General features: G+C 44.5%; 1 protein-coding gene across 4 annotated transcripts in view; it reads left to right on the top strand.

Moving 5' to 3' along the window:
* Window positions 1–13,024, top strand: part of THOC5 (THO complex 5) — a 33,823-nt gene extending 20,799 nt beyond the window's left edge. For all 4 annotated transcript variants that reach the window (XM_008686717.2, XM_008686716.2, XM_008686718.2 and 1 more), the window contains 8 exons: window positions 1,940–2,041; window positions 2,599–2,695; window positions 3,271–3,385; window positions 4,657–4,760; window positions 4,887–4,974; window positions 8,674–8,789; window positions 9,465–9,655; window positions 12,825–13,024. In XM_008686717.2, coding sequence (XP_008684939.1) covers window positions 1,940–2,041; window positions 2,599–2,695; window positions 3,271–3,385; window positions 4,657–4,760; window positions 4,887–4,974; window positions 8,674–8,789; window positions 9,465–9,655; window positions 12,825–12,888 — 877 coding nt within the window. In that variant the 3' untranslated portion in view covers window positions 12,889–13,024. The remainder of the gene's footprint in view (window positions 1–1,939; window positions 2,042–2,598; window positions 2,696–3,270; window positions 3,386–4,656; window positions 4,761–4,886; window positions 4,975–8,673; window positions 8,790–9,464; window positions 9,656–12,824) is intronic.
* Window positions 13,025–21,046: the final 8,022 nt, after the last annotated feature.

Genomic DNA, 21,046 nt, shown 5'->3' with positions numbered 1-21,046 from the left:
GCCAAAGGCAGACGCTTAACAGCTGCGCCACCCAGGCGTCCCAGGGAATTGATGTTCTTAATACAAACAATTTAACATTTAACCAACCTTGCTGAATATTCTTCAAGAAATTATTTTCCAGAATGATCTCCATAAGGGCATTTTGACTAATCAGTTTTTCATTAAGCCATTAAACTATTTTTGATTTATTTTGCACTTTTACTTTCCCAAATTTTTAATCTTTTAGCTATTATTATTTTATAACAAAGATTTCACTAATTGAGTAGTTTTTTGTTTCGGTGTTATATTTTTTTTCACTACCCTGAGATCAAGACCTGAGCCGAGATCAAGAGTTGGATGCCCAACTGACTGAGCCACTCAGGAGCCCCTCGGTGTTGTATTTTTATGATTCTATATAACCTCCCCTTTAAAAGTCCATTATTTTTACCAAATTCAGTTGTCCTGAAGCACATAGTAGGGATGTAAATTTTGTCAAAATTTGATTCTTCCGTTTTGTTAATTAGAAACCTTTATCGTGCAGCTTTAGCTCTTCTGTTTTATTTTTGTTGATTCATTCTGTTAGTAATAGTCACTAAATTTTGGCCAAAAGACTGACAATTTTTTTAAAAGATGTATTTATTTATTTGAGGGGGGGCAGAGGAAGGAGAGAGAGAATGTCAAGCAGACTCCCTGCTGGGTATACAGCCCGATGCGTGGCTCAGTCTCATGACCCTGAGACCACGACCTAAGCCAAAACCAAGAGTCAGACGCTCAACCAGCTGAGCCACCCAGGTGCCCCGACAATTTTTTTTTTAAGATTTTATTTATTTGAGAGAGAGAGCATGAGCAAGGGGAGGGACAGAGGGAGAAGCAGACACCCCACTGAGCAGGGAGTCTGATGCGGGGCTAGATCCTAGGACCCCAAGATCACTTAGACCAACTGACTTAGCTGAGCTGCTAAGGTGCCCCAAAATACTGACAATTCTTTTTTAGTTTCTACCCGTTCTCCATGAAAGGCAGTGAAGGGGCAGAGACCTTCAGGAGGGCAGAGAGACTGTAGGAGAGACCGAGAACAGGGAAGAGTCAGAAGCTGCCACTGCCCCATTGCTAAGTTCTTGAAGGCATGCTGGGGCTCCGAGTCGCTGGACTAGCCCATTCTGCCTGAGTCACTCCTGATGCTGTACCTGGAAAGCTGAAGGAGAACTCCCCCTACTGGTTGAAGGAAAGAATGAGCCTTGTCTTTTGCGATTAGATTATTCTGTTTTCTTCCTCCTCTCCCCTCCCATTTCTTCTCCACTTGTCATGTTTAATTACAGGCTGTGCCCTAACCATTCCAGGTGGATGGCAGTGGCACTGTCTCTCTGCTTATAGCCCAGGGTCACCTTGTCTCCAGCGCATGTGATAATGTCTTTTTCTGGGAACATAAAAGGGGACCTTTTTCTGTGAGTAGCATGAGATTTGGTCAAAGTGAGACACACCATCAAAGCTGCACACTTGTTCTTTTGGGGTAGAAAGGAATCTCTTCTGCTCTTAGGAAAATTCTGATTATTTTATCTCCAGTGTCACAGGGCTTTGCTGCCTTGAGGTAAGGCCCTGGTCACCATATACCTTTTGAAGGGATAGGGTTTTCAAAAAATTTGGTGCTTAGGACTACTACTGTCTTTGATCAGACAGTGCAAATCCCAGCTCTAGCACTTACTAGTAGTGTGATCTTAGACAAGCCGTATTTTTCAAAGCTTTGAGTTTCTCCTCTGTCAAATGGAAATGGTTATACTCCCTCCCTCATTGGGTTGTGAGGATCCGGTGACCTAAGTATAAAGGGTCTGGTCCACAGGAAGCATTCTGGAGGTGGTAGCATGATCATCAGTGATAGGTGGCATTACCATCCCCAGATGACCAAGTCTGCCTTGAGGCAACGCGTTGGCCAGCGTTCTCACTGCGGTTTTTTTCCCTTTTCCAGTGACTTGCTGTCTCCTGACTCGGTCCTGAGCTGTTTGTATCCAGGGGATCATGGAAAGAAAACTCCAAATCCAGCCAATCAGTATCAGTTTGATAAAGTTGGGTGAGTCAGCATTGTTTCCTCCTCTCCCAGCCTCTCCGCTTCAGAGTGTCTCTGGTAGCTTACGCCCAGCATCGGAGACTTATTAGGCCCGGAGGGGGAGACCATGGGGGCAGGAGGGAGTTTGGTATCAAGAGAAGGGAACACAGGGGCAAACAAGAGTCATGGAAGGTGAGGAAGGGTGGAAGGATCAAACTTGGAAGACATGAAAACATGTGATACAGAAATGTAGTTTATCATTTTAATTCTCTGAGAATTAAAAACTTTAAAAACATTTTAAAAACTGGTAGGCTGGTGAAGAGATCAAGGGCACTGCCTTTGTATTGAGATTTGCTTATGAGTTCAGGGAATGGGAAGAGAAAAACAAGCATGGGGGAGGTGAAATTCCCAGTAGGGAGGTGATGAAGTTTAGAGACTTTGCTGGCAGCCTGGCTTTGAGTGTGGCTGAGCCTGCAGGACCAGCCCATTTGTGTGTGGGGGGGGGGGGGGGAGGTAGGAAAGGCTGTATGGGACCACTGCAGAACTTATAAAATCATTTTATGCTGTGTTCTTTTCCACAGCATCCTGACTTTGAGAGACTATGTACTTGACCTGGGTCACCCCTATTTGTGGGTACAGAAGCTGGGTGGCCTCCACTTCCCCAAAGAGCAGCCCCAGGTGTGTACACTGATCATTCTCCTTGGCTGAGGATCTCTACTTCCTCGTCTCCTGTACAGGCTCTGGAAAGGTTTCTGATGGCCTCTGGGGGCTTTGAATTATCAGAATGCTTTCCTTCCAGCTATGATCTATCCTCCCTCCACTCAGGATACTAAAATGTCTGAGGGCTACAAGTGTTTAGGTACCTTTTGCCTCCTCCCTGAGCCTAGTAGCTCTCTTGATCAAAGTAACTTGGGTCCTTTCTCTGGGTGCAGCATGGCTCCAGCCTCTGCCACCCTGAGTTTTATGTACAAAGATGCCAAAAATGAGGTGTCGACAGAACCCCGGGGGATCTGGCATCTTAGCAGAAGCCTTTCACAGGAACTGGCCGGGGCTCTCAAGAACCCAGCAGCTTGTTTTGTTCCTATGGACCTCAACATCAGGCCTGTCACAGCAGGCAAACTCTGCCGTTCCCATGAGATACCCATCTCAGTGTGGGTGGTCCCGGCTGCCATAGGCAAACAGGGCCTGTGAAAGAGGCAGTGCCTGGAGGAAGGCACGGAGTACTCAGGTGTGCTGCTCACTGTCGTCCGCAGCACACGGTGATTGCCGACCACTCGCTGAGCGCCAGCCACATGGAGACCACCATGAAACTGCTGAAGACCAGGGTACAGTCCCGCCTGGCCCTCCACAAACAGTTTGCATCCCTGGGTAAGCTGGTGTTAGGACTGTGGCTTAAGGGCCACTTGGACAACACAGAGACAAAGATGGCTTATCCTTCACTCAGATTTCTTAGATCCTGATGACACATCAAAGAGGGTTTGGTTCTTGGCTCTTGCTGAGCAGAGGTGTTGGCAGGGCCACTGGAGAGAGCTACAGGCCTATCCAGGCAGAGATCTGAGCTCCTCTCAGGGCCATCAGGGTTGTCCTAGCTCACAAAAGAGGCCCAAAGCCGTCTGGCTGGTCCAGATTAGTGGACTGGTCAGGAACAGCTTATTCTAGGTTAGCGCATGTCAGCCATTGGTGTCTATTCTACAGATGTTTAGTAGAAGCCCGGTTCATGCGTTGTAGTACTGACATTTAGCTTGAGTACAGCTGTTCAGGGATCCACCCTCTCATCCGTACCCTGAGACCTACTGAGCTGCCATCCTCCTGCTGAGGCTGAACCCCAGTGTTTTTCTAAGCTCCCAGTGATTCTGATGAGCCATTGACCACGGTGGTGGCCAGTTAGGTGTTTCTCTTCATTCAGTAAATACTTGTCAGGGGCTTAGCATGCATAAGGCACTTGTGGGCAGTGAGAGTTAAGATCTTTCTGATCTACAGTAGTCACTGTCAGGAAAGGCATTGGGTTTCCGGGACCCATCCAGAGACCGTTCCCCTCTGGGGCAGTTCTTGTACTCCACGTGGACCCATATGTCTCCAGGGCAGCATTGCTTGTCTGTCGGGCTTGCTCCCCATCAGCATTGCTCAACTTGTTTGGTCCCAAGGTTGGATGATTGTCATCCTGGACAGCATTTACTGTGTTGGCATATTTGCAGATTGAAGCGCCAGCAGGGATTTGCCCTGGAGCAGTTCTCTAGCCCTCCTCCCTTAGAGGAACTGACACAGAACACTTCAGTCATTTCCTCCATCAAGGTCAGCTCTGAAAACAGCCCTCTCGGCTATTTGATCTAATTAACAGTCAACTGCTGCAGAGGCAGTCACTGGTTCTGGCTGCCAGGGGCTTTTTTGTTTTGCTGCCCATCATTTGCATTAAAGATAAAGCACCGTGAAAGCTGGTGCTAGGTCTGGCCGCAAGCACAGAGCAACAGGTGAACAGATTGGTGTGCCTGCATTCCTAGCACATGTTGACCACGGCACCTATCGAATGCCTCCTGTACCTGGACAGCTGGCCGGGCCATCTGAGCCCGCCAGATGATACCACTTGCCCAGTGTGGCACCTGATTGCTACCTGTAAGACCAGGTATCTTGCTTTCTTTTAGAACATGGCATTGTACCAGTTACCAGTGATTGCCAGTACCTCTTCCCTGCAAAGGTTGTCTCCCGCCTTGTGAAGTGGGTGACCATTGCCCATGAGGATTACCTGGTAAGTGGAGGAGTGACAGGGCACCCTTGCTGTCCCAAAGACCCATATCACCTTTCAGCTCCTGCCCTTCCAGCAGGGGATTTGACTGGAGGATCCAGGAGTTCATTCCTCTGTGGTAACTTATAGGAGCTGCATTTCACCAAGGACATTGTGGAGGCAGGACTGGCTGAGGACACCAATCTCTACTACATGGCACTCGTGGAAAGGGGCACAGGTAATTGCTCTTCTGATCATGGTGGTAGGCAAGGGGAGCTAGTAAGAATAAAACATTCCTGGGATGCCTGGGTGGCTCAGTCGGTTAAGCATCTGTCTTTGGCTCAGGTCGTGATCCCAGAGTCCTGGGATTGAACCCCACATTGGACTCCTTGCTCAGTGAGAAGCCTGCTTCTCCCTCTGCCTGCCACTCCCCCTGCTTCTGCTCTCTCTCTCTCTCTCTCCCTCTGACAAATAAAAATCTTTGAATGAATGAATGAATGAATGAAAGAAAGAAAGAAAGAAAGAAAGAAAGGCTGATTCCCAAGGGTTGCCCAAAGAAAGCAGAAGATCCTAGAATCCTGCTGGCATGACTTAGCAAGTAGTAATGATTGTAAGAACCACTGTTCAGTGAGGACTTGTTCTGTAACACAGCCACATACATGTTTTATCTCATTTAATCCTCGTAACAGTGCTAGGAGTGATAATACAGGTATCCCCCATTTTCCTAAAGTTTGCATTCTGCCACTTTGCTTTTACAAAAAACCTACGTTAATACTTGCTTTCATTAACCAAAAGAAAGGAGGATTTTCACTTTTACAAAAAAGAAAGTCATTACTGTACTAATGTAGGTGTTTTGTAAAAGTGAAGTAGCATTAATGCTCAGAATGTGGGGGATACCCCTTGCTTTATGCCCTCTTGGCTTATGAAAGGTTATGTAGGAACACTCTACTTCTGCATAACAGGGGAAACCTGTATTCCCATTTTATAGGTGAGGATATTGAGGCTTAGTCACAAATGCAATCTGACCTCCGAGCCTGAGCTCTTAGCCCTTTGCTTTATCATTCTCTAAAAGCAGATTGCTGTTCTTCCTCCTCTTCACAGAAGGGCTGACATGTTATTCTCAGGTTGTGAAGTGTAGGGTGGCAGGACCTTCCTCCCTGTCTGCTGTTCCTGTACTCACTTTAGAGGCATCGAAAGCTGTGATTTCTCAAACTATCCTGGCACCTAATTTGCCAAGGCTTCCTGTGGAGCCGTTTTCTGGCTCTTGCCTCGGCAATCCTGGCACCTACCATTGGATCTGACCCCTGAGGCTTGGTGCTAGGGCTGCAGAGCTGAGGGATTATCTGTGATTCTAAGACAGTGCGAGAAATATAAGGAAAGGTTGCATTCTCTGATTTAGAGTTTCTCTACCCTGTGGTTTCTTCCCTTTTTTTCTTTGTGTGTTTTTAAAATACTCTGAGGAAATTAAATATTTTAGATAGAGTTGAGATCCCCTGCTTTCTACTTCATTCTCTCCATCAGGATAGGTGACTGCTCTTTGGAATTTGTACATTTGCTTCCCAACCTTTTCCCTTTAAAAAATACTTTTACCTTGTCCCTAAATAACATAGAATACTGTTTTGAAAGGGCACAAAATATGCAGGCCAGGAAATTTATAAAGCCCCACGGGGGAAGTCAATGGAAGACATCACTCTGCTTCTTGGTTGAGCAGATGAAAGCTTATGGGGCGCCTGGGTGGCACAGCGGTTAAGCGTCTGCCTTCGGCTCAGGGCGTGATCCCGGCATTATGGGATCGAGCCCCACATCAGGCTCCTCCACTATGAGCCTGCTTCTTCCTCTCCCACTCCCCCTGCTTGTGTTCCCTCTCTCGCTGGCTGTCTCTCTCTGTCAAATAAATAAATAAAATCTTTAAAAAAAAAAAAAAAAAAAGAAAGCTTGTAAATACAGTAAGTGTTCTAGATCCATCAGAGTGAATGTGGTAAATAAAATTTTCATAAGATGAATTGTAGAATTTGAAATTTTAAGAGTGAAATTTAAATGAATAAGTGGGCAGCATTTCCAAAAAATATAAGTCATTTTACAGTAGATCAGTTTGAAAACTGATGGATTAAAAACAAAAAATTGATGAATAGAAATAAATCCAGAAATATATGCCAACTGTTAGGACACAAACAATACAGCAGCAGAGAAAGGACTCACTTTTTATTTTATTTTTTTAATTTAATTTTTTAAATTTTATTTTATTTAAATTCAGTTAATTAATATATAGTGTATTATTAGTTTCAGAGGTAGAGTTCAGTGATTCATTGGGGTGCATATAATACCCAGTGCTCATTACATCACGTGCCCTCCTTAATGTCCATCACCCAGTTATCCCATCCCCCCACCCACCTCCCCTCCAGCAACCCTCAGCTTGTTTCCTATGATTAAGAGACTCTTATGGTTTGTCTCTCTCTCTGATTTTTCCTTACTTTATTTTTCCCTCCCTTCCCCTATGATCCTCTGTTTTGTTTCTTAAATTCTACATATGAGTGAAATCATATGATAATTGTCTTTCTCTGATTGACTTATTTCGCTTAGCATAATACCTTCTAGTTCCATCCACATCATTGCAAATGGTAAGATTTCATCTTTCTGATGGCTGAGTAATACTCCATTACATATATATATACCACATCTTTACCCATTCGTCTATTGACATCTAGGCTCTTTCCATACTTTGGCTCTTGTGGACATTGCTGCTGTGAACATTGGGGTACAGGTGCCCCTTCCGATCACTATGTTTGTATCCTTTGGGTAGGACTCACTTCTCAATAAATGTGATTGCAACTGTCAGGAAAGAATTGTCTTAATCTATACTCTCTTGTCTTCTATTGTTTGAGTTATTGGTAAGTCACAGTTCTTTTCCTTCCCCCCATAAATGATGAAAAAGGAATGGCATACTTCACCCATTGGTGGAAAGGGTAAATATCATCCTGTGGAGAAAGGCAAAGACTGTCAACAGAGAAAAAACAAATATGTTAAAAAATACAACTACTTTGAGGAGTGCCTGGTGGTTCAGTTGGTTAAGCTTCTGCCTTCAGTTCAAGTCATGATCCCAGGGTCCTGGAATCGAGCCGCACGTTGGGCTCCCTGCTCAGCGGGGAGCCTGCTTCTCCCTCTCTCTCTATCCCTCCCCACTGCTCGTGCACATGCTCTCTCTCAAATAAATAATAGAGTCTTTAAAAAAAATACAACTATTTTCTATAAGGAGTATGAACATAGCTTTGATATCAGACAGTTCTACTTAAACTCAGCACTGCTGCCTTGCAACTGCTTGATCCTAAGGAGATTTCTGTCAGAGCCTCAATTTCTTATATATAAAATGGGGATGGTAATAATGGTACCCATCTCATAGATTCATTGCTAGGATGAAATAAAATGTGTGTAAAGAGTTTAACACAGTGCTTGGAATACAGTAAATACTCAACATACGTTGACTATATAAAAAGTTTCACATAACCAAATACATAAAAAGAAAAGGAACAGAATAGAGAAAATATATTTGATGTAACAGCTAATACACAATATTGTTGGAAAGAAAAAACAGCCTTCACATGGGAAAATCCTTAACTTGCTGGAAAAGAAAGAAATGCCGGTTAAAACAAACTTTTGTCAAAGGAGCAAATAGAACTCTTGGGAAGGACCAGACTCTGGGGAGTCCACACACCTCTGTATCCTTGGAGGGACCAGAATCACAGGAGCTCACATTCTGCAACCTGACAATTCTACTTCGGAGATTCTAGAACAAAAATAAAAGTCAGTTTGTACCAGAATGTGCTGTGCAGTACTTGGATTAATACAAGACAAAGAGCTAGGCTCAGTGGTCCAGTGGGGAGGGTCCATGGCTGGCAAACTCGGTCTCAGAACTGGTTTTTCCTCCTTACTCCCTTCCCAGCTAAACTCCAGGCTGCTGTGGTGCTGAACCCTGGCTACTCCTCCATCCCACCCATTTTCCAACTTTGTCTGAACTGGAAAGGGGAGAAAACCAATAGCAACGATGACAACATTCGGGTAAGACCCTGCTGGGGGTGACGGAAAGAGCAGAGAGAGCCACCTTGGGAGGGGGAGGGCGGTGGCCGAACCTACTGCAGCTAAGAGCTTGGCCACTGGCATAATTCCAGGGACAGAGGGGCCTGCCAGGATTTATTAGAATTTGCTGGAGGCTGTATGGTATAGTTGAAGAAAAAACCAGCTCCATATTAACCACTTACCTAGCTTGGAGTCACCCCATTTTAAAATGGGGATAATATAAATCCTTGCCTTGAAAGGTTGTTGTCTTGGGCTTTGGTGGAAATGTGAATAAACTCAGAAGCATGGAAGTGCTGGAATGAGATGGTGTGTGAGATCATTGTAGCTGTTAATTATCATTATACCTGTTGATTTGATTCTCTAGTGGCCTTCTGGCCATGGATCATGTTTTTAATGCTAATACCTTCTGACTTAGATCTTGAGATTTCTTCTCTACACACCTCCATCTTCTTGGTTATGAGAATGTTGGGCAGGGAAAGTTACGGGTCAGAATTGGGAAGACCCTATTGTCCTGAGGAGAGGGAGCCTCAGACAGACCCGTCTGGTTTGATCTGGTGTGACGTAGCTCCTACAGAGGCCTGGCTACAGTTCTTGTGGAGCTGTCAGACCCAGCCAGTCTGAAGGTAGTGCTGAGTTTATGGCTTCCCCACCACTTAGGCCATGGAGAGCGAGGTCAACGTGTGCTACAAGGAGCTGTGTGGCCCCCGGCCCAGCCATCAGCTCTTGACCAACCAGCTGCAGCGCCTGTGTGTGCTCCTGGATGTCTACCTGGAGACTGACAGCCACGATGACAGTGTGGAGGGGCCCAAGGAGTTTCCCCAGGAGAAGATGTGTCTGCGGCTTTTCAGGTGAGGGGAGGTGTGGGAACGCTGGGGCTCTGGAGGTCTCCACCCCTGACTGTCTCAGGGACTTGGGGCAGAGATCAGAGCCTGGCACGGAGGATGTGCTTGTTCTCAGGTGTACTTGTCTTTGTTCACAGTAGAAATAAAAATTCTGTAGCCACATTTTCTGGGGAGGGCTTGCTGCCTCTTTCCTGAAACTTTCCCTGCAGCCCACTTCCTACCATCCTGGTCCAGTTGTTCTTCTCGAGCACCCTTGAAGGTGGGCCACCCACTGAGTGAGCACCACCAGACCATGAACCAAAAGGTTTCAGCTGAACTTCTATGCTTTTTTCGAAAAACAACACGGTTTGCTTTTTACTGTCCAAATAAGCTTTTAAAAACTACATAAAGCCCCACCGGTCCCAGAGTCTGCCGTAGTTTTCCTAGGATGCTCACGAGTCTGTTGAGAATGGCAGCTCTAGGCAGTTGGGAATCATGGAAGGAACCAGCTCTGAAGTAAGACAAATACAAGTACAGATCGCTGCTTTGCTGCTCACCAGCTATGTGACCTCGGCAGAATCACTTCAGCTCTGGACCTATTTCCTAAAGGCTAACATGGAAGTATACTGTCTGGCTCATGGTGAATTAGAGATAATTCATGTAAGCTATGAGAATGGTTCCTGCACAGACAGGGGCTTACAAAATGCCATTAGGTCCTGACAGCTTGGTGTTTAGTGTGTCTGTGCTCAGGGCACTTCTAGCTACTTTTCCTTTCACTTTGGTCAGGTCCTTTCTCTCCCTTTTATCCCCTAACACATGTTCTTGTTTTTTGGGTTTTGTTTTTGTTTTTGTTTTGAGAGAGAGCGAGCGAGCCCAAGCAGGGGGAGCGGCAGGGAGAGGGAGAAACAGGCTCCCTGCTGAGCAGACAGCACCATATGGGGCTCGATCTCAGGACCGTGGGATCATGACCCAAGCCAAAGGCAGATGCTTAACCGACTGAGCCACCCAGGCGCCCACATATTCTTGTTCTTAAAGAGTTTCAAAACTCTGGAGTCCACACTGTTAGGCATTCCTTCCCTTCTGAGCAAGCAGCTGGGGAGGAATGGTGTCTGGGAGAGGGGAAGGGCTATAATCTGTTTCTAACTGGGACATCCTCCTATTCCCTGTCAGTCTAAAGGTGCCTGGTTACCTACCTCTCACCTTCTTCTCAGACAGCCAGTCCCAGCCCTTGGAAGCTGTGCCAGCATCCTCCCGCCTCCATCTGGTACCTCCACCTGGCCTGGTTCTTCATGTTATCTGATAATAACCAGTTCCAGCCCCCAAGTGGCTGCTGGGAGGTGGAGCTGGCAGCTAGGTGTTGGTAGCTTCTAGGACTTGCTCTCCCTAGTGGGTCTGTGTGAGAACTCAGTTCTTCCCACCCTCCCAGCCTGCTGTAACACATTTCCAGGGTGGAAGCTCTCACACAGCCAGTGTTTATTTTCTGTTATCTAATGGTTCCCGAAGGATCTGTTTCCTGAGGTGCTTTGTGTGTCACCCAGGCTGCGCTCTATCAGGGCGTTCTGGGATGGTGCTCCTTTGGCTGCTCGGATCCAATTAACTCCATGACTGGTGAGATGTGAGTTTCTTGGCCTAGTGTCCAGCTGACCACTGGTATTACGCCAAGGGGCTGGGCTGCAAAGTGCTGGCCTGGCAGCAGTTGACTGGAGGTCTGGTTCTGCCTATGGCTGGCTGCTCTCAGGCTGTGGGTTCTCCATTAGCCACATGCCTAGACTTGCCCAGGTGATTTTGTGCCCTTCTGATGTTGGGAGGTAGATGTCATTATGCTTATGAACAAGGGCTTTGGGGCCAGAAAGACATGGGTTCAGATTGCAGCCCCTACCTATGTGATGAGGGTCCGCACTTAGCCCCCTGAGCTTCAGATTCCTCATTGGTGAAAAACAGCATCCACCTCAGGTGCTATTGGGAGGATGAAATTAAACCAGATGTAGTGTGTAAAGTGCCACTTACGATGCAAGCAGAGTAAGCCCTCACTTAAGTAAGTGGTTGCGTTGGTGTTGGAATAAACACCTCCTTTCTCTCATCTCTGTAATCACACACACACCCCCCTCCTTCAGACCGAGATCCATGGTGTGACCTTTAAGCTACCACTGAATGTCAGTCATAGGCAGACCGAAGAGGCCATGTAGATGGACGTCATTGGACGTCCATTGAGAGAGAGCAAGCGAGCACAAGCAGGGGGAGATGGACGGAGTGTGTAGAAGAGGCCCGTGTGTGAAATCTTGCCTGGGGGCCCAGGGCTAGGGCTGAAGCACCTGAGCCTCAGAGCACGGAGGTTGGGCCGTGATTGTCGGCCTGCCTGTGGCCAGTAGGCTCTGCTGTCAGTCCTGGTTTTGAAGTTGAGCCCTGTACTTCTGACCATAAAACCTCAGGCAAGACAGTTCACCTCCCTGAGGCTGTTTCTTCATTTGTAAAATCTATAAAATGGTAGACGTAGTATCTAAGACGTAAGTATAAAGCACATAGCTCTTGGCAGGCACTTAGTGCAGATTGTTTTCACTCCTGTTTACATGGGAATCTCCCTGCAAAGGAGGATTTTCAGGGGTTTTTTTCTTTATTTTTCTTATTGTAGACATAAAACAGGGGCGCCTGGGTGGCTTAGTCAGTTAAGCGTCTGCCTTCAGGTTAGGTCATGATCCCAAGGTCCTGGGATTGAGTCCTGCATCAGGCTCCGTGCTCAGTGCGGAGACTGCTCCCTCTGCTCCACCCCCTGCTCCTGTGCATTCGCTCACTCTCTCTCTTTCTCCTCTCTCTCTCCTCTCTTTCCTTCTCAAATAAACAAAATCTTGAAAAAGAAAGAAAGAAAGAAAGAAAGAAAGAAAGAAAAATAAATATGTTTGTTGTTAAAACATACAAATAACAATGAGCAGTTCTGTAAAAAAACTAAAAAGTGAGGGTCTCCAGAAGTGCCTGTTGTTAGTGAGGGCCTTTCCAGGTTTGTGTTCATGCATTTGCAAGCATACATTTTCACCAAAACAGTATCACACCTTACATATTGTTTTACAGTCTGCTTTTCTCACAACATTCGTGTTTCGCCCCCCAGCAGCTGCATAGTTTTTTCCCTTGTGGGGATGAATTGTGCTTTATTTTGTCAGCCCAAAGCTCATGGTATTAACTGATCTCCCTTCTGTTTCTTTAGGGGTCCCAGCAGGATGAAGCCATTTAAATATAACCATCCTCAAGGATTCTTCAGCCATCGCTGACTCCCACTCAGCCTGTTGTTTTCCCCTGTGCCCGAAGTGTCGTGCCTCTACTTCTTGCTTTGGCCCACATGTGGCTCTTGATATTCTCCAAAGAGGTTTTTTTTTTTATTTCTAGCCTATTAAATTGTCACTTGACCAGGTGGCCTTTGTCTTGGGGCTCCCTGGGGGTGAGAGGGGTGGGTTTGCAGTCTCAAAGGGCAGTTGGGGGCCACGGCACCGTGTGAAAGAGTTTTTGTGGATAGGCTTTCTCTAGGTGTTCAAGAAAAGCAGAACGCAGAAGATTCTGAGTCTGTAGAAAGATGCTGCCCTCTTATCCCCTCTTACCTTTCTTGTTCCTGCTTTGGGAAGGCCTCGTTATTTTGGTGTTTATTACCCTAAGTCCCTGCCGTTAGGAGGTGGCAGGGAAAGCCCAGTGAGCATAGCCCAAAAAGCAAAAGCTCCTCTTTCCCCTCCCCTCACTCCCTCCACTAACTTTGTCAGTGCCTTCATTGTCCAGATTCTCTCTGATTGTTGGATTTTATAAATATCTGACAGTGCAGCACAAAGAGAAGACAGATACAAGGAATAATTGTAAATATTGCAATGTTTTGCGAAGTCCGTGAGAATGATGTTGGAGAATCACATGTAGAGCTGCCAGCTAGTGAGGCTCTGGCAGAGTGAGCCCACGTGCCATTGAGGAGAATCTTCGTGGTGAGGACATGATAAATGCCTCAAAAAATAATGGTTTGACTCTCAAAGAATTAAGAGAAGTCCTAGGGAAGTCGATTAAACCCGTATTTTCAAAAGGACCTCCTTTATAATTATGCAAAAGTCAAACAAAGTGAAGGATGGCATGAAGTGTTCTTGGACAGTTTTGTCAGAAAAGTTATTCCCCATCCCCTCAAAAAGAAAATCCGTATTCAATTCATTATTTGTTTAAGAAATAAGATATAAAGCTGGAAAAATATTTAAGAATTATTACAGGGGCACCTGGTGGCTCGGTTGGGCATCTGTCTGCAGCTGTGGTCATGATCCCAGGGTCCTGGGATTGAGCCCCACGTTGGGCTCCCTGCTCATCAGGGAGCCTGCTTCTCCCTCTTCCCCCTGCTTGTGCTCTCTCACTATCTCTTTCTCTCTATCTCTCTCTCTCAAATAAATAAAATCTTAAAAATAAATTAAAAAAAGAATTATTACATACTTGGGGCACCTGGCTGGCTCAGTCAGAAGAGCATGCGACTCTTGGTTCAGGGTCATGAGTTTGAGCCCCACGTTGGGTGTAGAGATTACTAAAAAATAATAATAAACTTTTTAAAAAAGAATTATTATGTACTTGTAAGTTATCTGTAAAGTTTTTCAACTACAAGATGAAAATCTACTCTTGTAGCCATTTTTAATATATATGAAGTTTATTTTTTGTGACAGTCTCGATCAAGTGGCTTTTTTTTCCCACAACATACTTTGAACTTTGTTCAAACTTTGTGCATGTGTTCATTCTCCATAGACTTTTACTGGTTATCCTTGGATAATATGGGCCTCAGGTATAAGAGCTGTTTCCTCCTGTTCTCTCGGCTGATCACTGAGCATCCCAGTGATAAGGATTTCCTGAGAAAGAACTAGGAGACTCCTGGGACTGCCAGGCCCTTCATTTTATAGATGGAAGCCTGACCCCTTGAAGAAAGAAAAATGTCACCTCTGGTGGCTCTTTTAATGACTGCCACCACCTCTGCCTCTCCTCCTCGGCCTACATCATTCCTTTGAATTCAGAGGCAGATGCTCTCCTGCCCAGTGGTCCTCAAACTTCAGTATGTGTGAATCCCCCATCCCAGGAGGGGATTAAAAACAGATTCCCATGCCTCAGTCTTTAATATTGGGCCTCCGTTGACCTAAGTGGGCCCAGGAAGTATATTTTTAACAAGCTCCCCAGGTGCACGTTGCCCTAGTCTCTTTTTGGAAGTGGCTGTACTTTCTTCCCTTCCCTCATTTTTCTTGGTGACTCCTCATATAATGCAGGAGGGCCTGATTCTCTGCAAGCAGCTCCCCATCTTCTGTCTTCCATACCTTGGAAAGCAGTTTGAACCTCCCTTTGTGTGAGGCTTTCATTCCACATAGTGTGATCTCTTTGTCTTTTCCCTGGCCTACTTGCCTGGACTCTGTCCCTGGCAGCATCCCCTTGGTCTGGCCACCTTCAGGCCCTGTGTCTCACCGCCTGTGCTGAATAAGATTGAAATAGGGCCTAAAAATAGTTCCTTTAATGGCCCCTGCATTGCGGCTTCCACTGTTCTTGGCTGGAAGTCAGCCAAACTGACTCAGCACAAAAGCTTGTCTCCGATAGCTGGGACAAGGTTGCAAAGACAGCTTGTGAGCACTGCGGAAAGGCTCTGCTTTCTGGGCCAGGGATGTCAGAGTCTGTCACCCTCCAGAAGAGATTTTCTCTCTTCAAAGGAGCTGGCTGAACAAAGAAATTCTTTGCCCGTAAGGAGAAGGGTTTTCACACTAGTGAGAAGCCCAGGACAGTCCAGCCCCTTTGAGCTACTTAAACGGCATTTGTGCTTCCAGTTGGCAGATTAGGAGAAGGGCCTGGCTTGGGAGGACCTTGAAGCTTCCTCCTCAACTAGAATTGGCCTTGGCCTTCCCTGGGGCACATCCCAGAGAGCAATCCCTTTCTGTCATCCTCCCACACCTGGGACCTAGCCTAGGTTACTTACGTTTCTTATCTTTTTATATATTATTTTTTAAATTGAATTGAATTGAATTTTTTTTAAGTAATCTCTATGCCCAACATTGGGCTTGAACTCACCACCCCAAGCTCAAGTCACATGCTCTACTGGCTGAAGCAGCCAGGTACCCCTCCTTGCCTTTTTAAAGCTACCATCCGTGTTCTTGATTTCTTTGTATATTCTAGTCTCTCCTTTACTTTCTTCCCAGCTTGCTCTCTCCTGTTTTCTCTACAAATAAATCCAAAAGCCTTGCTTTATTTTAAGGGTGTTCCTGCAGATCACTGTGGGAAAATGGCTAAAAGTCCTATCATGGGAAGGAGCAGAGCTGCCAGACTGCCAAAGGAACTTTCTCCTTGTCTGTAGCCCCAACTCTGTCCTTTCCATGGTGTTCAGCAGTCTCTGTTGAGAACAGGTGTTAAGCATCTATTTTGGGTCAGGCCCTGTGCTAGTCACAATTTTCCATTCACTGTCCTATTTAATTACAACAGGCCACCAAAAATGCATGTTCCCTTCATTTTTACAGATGAGGAAACTGAGGCTCAGAGGGCTAAATAACATGTTTGTGCCAACAGGCTTTGAGCTGCACACCCAGGGTGAGCTGTCAGCAGGTCTGTCTGTCTCCAAGGTTTTCCTTTTCGTAAGAGTAGCTCCGGGCCCAGCAGCATAGTTGCAGGCTGGCTCTCTTGCTGGGCCATTTGTCCATTTCAGCAACAAGTACACCAAGAGCACTGTGGTGGTCAAGACTTACAGCATAGGGGCGCCTGGGTGCTCAGTCGGTTGGGCGTCTGCCTTTGGTTTAGGTCATGATCTCAGAGTCCGGGGATGGAGCCTGCTTCTCCTTCTCCCTCTCTGCTGTTCACCGTGCTAGTGCTCTCTCTCAAATAAATAAATAAAATCTTGAGAAAGAGTTACAGCTTAGTGTCAGGCTAACCTATCGGGTCCTTATTCCACACTTGAGCAATTGTACGACCTTGGGCAGGTTGCTTGACTCTAAGCTTTGGGGGTCCCCATCTGCAACTGGGAGTGGTTGTAGGGATTAAGCATCAACTCTCAGCATGTGCCCAACACCTAGCATTGCTCAGCAAAGGGGAAAGATTCTTATCCTTGCCCTCCAGGCCTGGAGAAAAGACCTCTTAAATGAGGAAGGCCTTTGCTGCCTGATTCGCCATTCCGTGGCCAGAGGGTTCCCAGGCTGTGGAAGCCCAGCTCTCTCTGGTCCAGTCCCTCCTTGCCAGCAGCACTTCCATCGGGTGTGACTAAGCTGGCCTCTGCCCTCCGTTGGAGCCAAGCTCTCATTACCTGTCACTAGGACAACTACATCTGTTCCCACTGTCTGTGGGCCTGTGTCCTGGTTCCCACCAGAGGGTCACCTCAACTTTCTGGGCTCTTGCCACACCCTCTCCTAACTTGGCTTTCTCACTACCTCCACAGATGACCTAAACGGAGAAAGGAAACAACACTACCCACTGGGGCTGGTAGAAGACCCTCAGAGTACATTTGTGCAATGAGTGAATAGATGGAGAGATCCCAAAATATTTTAAAGATGGACCCAGTCTAAAAAGTTGAAATACAAAGTCCTGCATGAAGGACCTAAAACCAATCACAGGACTAGTACAATATTTATTTCCCACTGTATTCAGAATAACCACTCATGGGCTGGGTATTTTGTATTTTCCACTTTCATATGTATTTGTTTTCTTACTTTGTTTTGTACACCATAGTGTACACAATTCTTAATTTGATTTTTAGAATAAGTAATTTATTCACAAGTTTCAGAAACCAGAAAGCGTAAGAAGTGAAAATACAGTGAAAGGTTTTACCATCAATCTTATCCCCTACCTGCCCAGTTTCCATCTCTCTCACAAATAAGCCACCAACTTGCTTACTTTCTTTTGTATCCTTTCAAATTCTTTAAGCAAGCACAAATTATTTTTCCATTTTTGCGTAAAATACCATGCTACATACATTGTTTTGCATCTTGATTTTTTTCAAATCTTAGACATTCTTCCATCTCAGTCCAGGTATAAAGAGCTTCCTCATTCTTTACAGCTGCATACTATCCCATTCAATGGAATGCCATAATTTATTTTATTATTTTTTTAAATATTTTATTTATTTATTTATTTATTTATTTATTTATTTATTTGGCAGCACAAGCAGGGGGAGGGGCAGAGGGAGAGGGAGAAGCAGACTCCCTGCTGAGCAGGGAGCCCAACTCAGGGCTCCATCCCAGGACCCTGGAATCATGACCTGAGCCGAAGGCAGGAGCTTAACTGACTGAGCCACCCAGGCGCCCCTTGATACATATATTTTTTAAGCAAAAAAGAATTTATTGACTCAAGTAACTAAGAAGTTCACTGGATGACTTAAGGCACAGCTCAGTTGGGCTGTTTAAATGGTTCATCAGGACTTAAACACTGGCCGTAATTCCAAGGTGCTTTCTTTGTTGTTGTTTATTCTCAGGGTGGCCTTTCGCAGAGCTTCTTTCCATCAGTAGCTTCTACAGCAGTATTGGAATTGGCTTTCATTGGATAGACTTGCATCCTGTGCAAATCTCTGAACTAATCACAGAGGCCAGGGGACAGTATATGACGGGCCATGTCTGACACATGTACATCTCTGGGTCCTGGGTCCATGAACACCCAAACCACATGGCCTATATTAGGTTTCTGTGGGTGCTGTAACAATTTACTACAAACTTGCTGGCTTAAAACAACACAGATTGATTTCTCTTAACTATTCTGGAGGCCAGAAGTCTGAAATCCATTTCACTGGGCTAAAGTCAAGATTTTGGTAGGGCTGGTTCCTTCTGGAGGCTCAAGGACAGAATATTTCCTTGCTTTTTCCAGCTCCTAGAGTTGGCTCGTGGTTCATTCCTCCATCTTGAAAATGCATCACTCCAGTCTCTGCTTCTATCATCACATCACTTCCTTCTCCAGCTCTGACACCTGCTCCCTCTAGTAAGGAGCCTTGTGATGACAATGGGCCCATCTGGATAATCCAGGATAATCTCCCATCTCAAAACCCTTGACTTAATCAAATCTACAAAGTCCTTTATGCCATATATGGTAACATTCACAGGTTCCAGGGATTAGGAGATGATATCTTTGGAGGACCATTATTCCTATTCCATGGCCTAAGTGGGGAGATGTGGTTTCTCTTTTCATCAGAAAAAAAGAGAATGGAGGCTAGGGAGGCAAAAGCCAATGGAGACCCACTAGGATGGAACATATAACATATTTTATTATGCAACCATTTGTGTTTTACTCTTCAGTACTTGTTTTCCCACTAGACTGTGTGCTCCAGAAAAGGCAGAAACATAGTTCTATTTTGCTCGCCTCTACATCACCAGGGTATCACACAAGGTTGATACACAACAGGAGATCAATATTTCTTGAGTGAATTAACACATGAAGTTTAGAGTCTGTTAGAAGATTAAAGTGAAATGTTAAATTTAATAAGTAAACTCAGATTTGGGGCAGCAAGAAAGGCAGAAAACTATTTTTATAGTCATTAATGCACTATATAAGTCTGACATCTATATATGATTGTTAAAGAATCTTCAGGCTTTAGCAAAAACCAAGCAGTGAAAACACCTCCTTCCCCATACCTTCATCATAGTTGGTATTACAACCTTCAGGATAGACTATTCCCAGAAAGAAGCCAGGCACAAAAGGTCACATATTGTATGATTCCTTTTATATAAATGTCCGGAATACATAAATCCATTGAGACAGAAAGCAAAGTAGTGATTATCAGGAGCAGGGGTGGGAGGAATGGGAAAGACTGCTTAATGGGTAAGGGATATCCTTCTGGAAATAGATAGTGGTAGTGGTTGTACAACATTATGAATGTACTAAGTATCACTGGTGGTGAATTTTCTGTGTGTTTTGCCACAATTTTTTAAATCAATTGAGGTGAAATTCATATGGCATAAAATTAGCCATTTTAAAGTGAATCATTCAGTGATTAATTACTTTCCTTATGTTGAACTATCATTTCTGGGATAAATCCTACTTGACGATGGTGTATAATCTTGTTACTATGTTGTTGGATTGGATTTGCCTAGGATTTTGTTGAGGATTTTTGCGTCTTCATTCATAAGGGATATTCTGTGGTTTTGTTGTGGTTCTTTGTGTGCTTTGTATTAGGGTAATGCAGGCCTCTGAGACTGAATTAGGAAGTATTCCCTCTTTTTTTTTGAGAAGGATGGGTGTTAATTATTCTCTAAATGTTTGGTAGAATTCACTAGTGAAGCCATCTAGGTCTGAACTTTTCTTTGTGGATAGTTTTGAAATTACTAATTTAATCTCTATTTGTGGTAGATCTATACAGATTTTCTGTTTTTTTTTTTTCTTGAGTCTAATTTCAGTAGTTTGTGTCTTTTTAGGAATTTGTCCATTTAATCTAAATTATCTAATTATTAGGCATGCAGCTGTTCACAGTAGTCCCTTATAGTCTTTTTTATTTCTGTAAGTTTGGTACTAATGTCCTCTCTTTCATTCCTGATTTTAGCAATTTGGGTGCACTCTTTTTTTCTTCATCAGTCTAGCTAAAGGTTTGTCAATTTGGTTGATCTTTCAAAGAGTCAACTTTTAGTTTCTGATTTTTCTTTTATTTTTTTATTCTTATATTATTAAGTTCCACTCTAATCCTGCTTTGAGTTTAGTTTTCTATTTCCATCCTTAATCTTAAAGTGGAAAATTAGGTTATCTATTTGAAAACCTTCTTCCTTTTAAATATAGGCATTTGCAACTATAACTTTTCCTCTAAGCATTGCATTAACTGCATCCTGTAAGTTTCCATATGTTTTGTCTTTATTTGCATTCAGCTCAAAGTATTTTCCAATTTCCCCCATGATTTCTTCTTTGATTTTTTGGTTATTTAGAAATGTGTTCTTTGATTTGCATATATTTTTGAATTTTCTAAATTTCTTTGTATATATTCCGTTGTGATCGGAGAACAGACTTTGTCCTATTTCAATCTTTTTAAATTTGCTGAGGCTTGTTTTTGGCCTAATATATGGTCTGTCCTGGAGGACAGTTCATGTGCACTTGCATGGAGTGTTCTATAGATATCTGCCAGGTCCCATTGATATAAATTATTTTTAACATTACAAACTAGTTTGGGGCACCTGGGTGGCTCAGTTGAGCATCTGCCTTCAGCTTGCATCATGGCCTCAGAGTCCTGGGATTGAGCCCTGCAGTGGGCTCCCTGCTCAGTGGTGGGTCTGCTTCTCCCTCTCCCTTTGTGATCTCTCTCGTTCTCTCTCTCTCTCAAATAAATAAAAACAATTTTTTTAATTAAAAAAAAGTTTTCTTTTTGATGCAAAATGTTTACTAATGTAAATGTGATTTAACTTATTTAGCCATTCTCCTATTATTATATATTCAGGGTACTTTCCATTTTTCCAAAATATAAACAAAGCTGAAGTGAATATATTTTGTATTTGAATATTTCTG

The sequence above is a fragment of the Ursus maritimus genome, unplaced genomic scaffold (genome assembly GCF_017311325.1).
Source record: "Ursus maritimus isolate PB19 unplaced genomic scaffold, ASM1731132v1 scaffold_33, whole genome shotgun sequence".
Lineage (NCBI taxonomy): Eukaryota > Metazoa > Chordata > Mammalia > Carnivora > Ursidae > Ursus > Ursus maritimus.
This window is presented reverse-complemented; position numbering and strand designations above follow the sequence as displayed.